Source organism: Buceros rhinoceros, unplaced genomic scaffold, assembly GCF_000710305.1.
Source record: "Buceros rhinoceros silvestris isolate BGI_N320 unplaced genomic scaffold, ASM71030v1 scaffold7169, whole genome shotgun sequence".
NCBI lineage: Eukaryota > Metazoa > Chordata > Aves > Bucerotiformes > Bucerotidae > Buceros > Buceros rhinoceros.
The window spans coordinates 36,297-38,747 of NW_010429681.1; the positions used below are offsets into that span (position 1 = coordinate 36,297).

At 43.9% G+C, this 2,451-nt stretch overlaps 1 protein-coding gene across 1 annotated transcript; it reads right to left on the reverse strand.

Annotated features, from left to right (window-relative positions):
- Nucleotides 1–791: 791 nt before the first annotated feature.
- On the reverse strand, nt 792–876 carry LOC104499246 (cytochrome c oxidase copper chaperone; the record flags this gene model as incomplete). The annotated part of the gene is made up of 1 exon (XM_010142729.1): nt 792–876. A coding segment is annotated over one exon (85 nt), but the record flags the coding sequence as incomplete, so codon positions are not given.
- Between the last annotated feature and the right edge of the window lie 1,575 nt (nt 877–2,451).

The following is a 2,451-nucleotide window of genomic DNA, read 5'->3' on the forward strand; positions in this document are numbered from 1 at the left end:
TCTGTTCAACCACACCACCAGAGTAATCAGTGTTCTCATGTCAATGAGTGACCAGGCTTTTCTCATCCAGCCTCTCCACTCCCGCAGCACACTGTTTTCAGTGAAGAGGGCACTGTCATTTCTTTACTTAAAAAGAAAGAAACCAGGAACACTGGTCATTTTCAGACTTTTATTAAGAGAAAAAAATATATATTTTTTCTAATAGCAGTGATCAAGAGCTAACAGTGAAAAAGCCACAGATATGATACACAGTCTATCATTAGACTCTATAGATTCTTTGTTTATATTTGTTCTTTGAAGTAACTTGCAGAAATAATTTATTTTGCAGCTTTCCAGACCACAGACACACCACAGACATCATCTAGAAGAGAGAGGAAAGACAGCTTCACAGAACATGTATTTCCACTGGATACTGAGGGACAGTTCAACAAATGACAAAAAAAATCCAGCAACAATCCCACAAAAAAACCAAACCCTCCGCACTGCCCTGGCATTAGAAATTGAAGTTTGGACCTATCAGAAGGTAACAGAGGCAGAACCATCCTCTACTGCTGAAAAGCCACTCGAAGGCTGTACGCTGCCAGAAGGCTTCACCACCCCCCTAAGAACAGCACTACTTCCTCTGGTGTCAATGAGGACTACTTTATCTCCCCTCTCACAAGGAAGATGCCTTTGCCATCAAAAACAGTACTCTGGGCCTTCCAGTGGCACCAGCTGAGATGTCCCAGGGCACTTGGGGGCAGAGGTCCTGAAGGTTATACTCACCCCAGTCAAAGTCCTCCTCAGCTCACTCATATCTTGAAGCCCAGAGCTCTCATACATTCTTTGTGAGCTTCAATCAGGTGCCCACAGTTTTCCTCCCCCTTCTCAATGATGCTGCAAAAGAAAAATATTTCCAAGGTTCAACCACAAAATGGTTGCTTACCATTAGTCAAAGCCACAGAACTGACAAGCTGTTGGGGACAATCAAAACTTCGTATTAGGCTCCAGAGGTCTTTCCGCCTATCTGTTCCACGGCAGCACAGTTTTGGAAAGCATAACATTATCTCAAAATGTGCCCCAGTCTGGAGCTGTGTGCTTAAAACTCATTAAAATGAAATACCTAACAGAATTTCCTATTAGCAGGCCAGTGACTATTCTGGGCAAGTCTAGACAGGGATTTGTTATACAACACAAGGCTGTCGCATCACTTCATCAAGCGTGCTGATCTCGTCAACAACCAGTTTCAAATGATTCAGTATGGAAGCAACAAAATTTCTCCAACAAGAGACCAATACAGAATAATTTGATGGTTTAGTCCGGCTTCAGCTGGTATTTAGGGAACCTGAAGCAAAAAAGCCTGTCTAGCTATTCTTCAAAAAAATTATTTACCACATATAGTTTTAACATTTGATGTTACTCATCCGTCCAAGTGTCTAATACATATTCCAACAGCAGGAAGAGCCTACCATCATTGGCAAATCATGTATACTGCAAAAGCAGCTCGGTTTCACTATGTGACCGACTGGTAGAGCATTTCCTGTCCCCAGAGATGAGGATTCCACCGCCCTGCAGCGTGCAGGACACAGGTCTGATCGAACCTCATCTGCCACATTATGCTGTTCGTGCTGCCAAACAGAGAAACTACCAAATTGTAAATAACTCAAATATCTTATTTTCTTACAGTAAGTAAGGACAGGTCTGCTGGCCACCCACGGCAACACGACCTGGGATTTGCAACCTTTTTCTCAGGGGGTCCTGGACTCATGTTCACTATACCACGTAACTAGACATGCAACCCTAACTTTAATAAAAATACAGTATCCAATATCATGTCACCTACTGAATGACAACTGCACCACCCATCAGGTAAAGAAAAAAAATGACAATTTTAAAGTTTTTTAATCTTTAAAGATTTAGTAATATAGACAAAGGAAGTCTATTTGGGGGTGTATTTCATGCTATTTCACAGGTCCTAGGATTGCAACTAAGCCTATAACTACAAATGCAGCTATGTACGTCACTGTCAAATTTTGCACCTCTGTGAGGAATGTCATTCTCCGAGACCTAAAAAACAAAGTCGTTTGTTTTACTCAGAACAGCGTTTATAACGAATTAAACAATGGAAATGTTACTGCCTGCTGGGACTTGCTGCCTCGGTCAGTCAACAGTACTGACGATTCACAGGCAGCACTAAACGCTAATCTCTGACACCTGTTTTAAACTAGGGCTATGAGGTATTAATCTCTTAATTTCTAATTCATCCTTTTAAGACATTTTCTGCTCCTCACTCTCCCTCCGTCCTCTCCCACCCCTCTTGGCTGCTCCAGCACTCTCCGTCCGGGGTGGGGAGGGCTCCCAAAATCACCCCGGCACGATGGCAAAGGCACGAACTCCTACAAGTCAGCACGGTGCGCTGCGGTGCGGTGCGGGGCGCCCCCTGGGCCAGGCCGCACGCACAGGCCGGAGCGG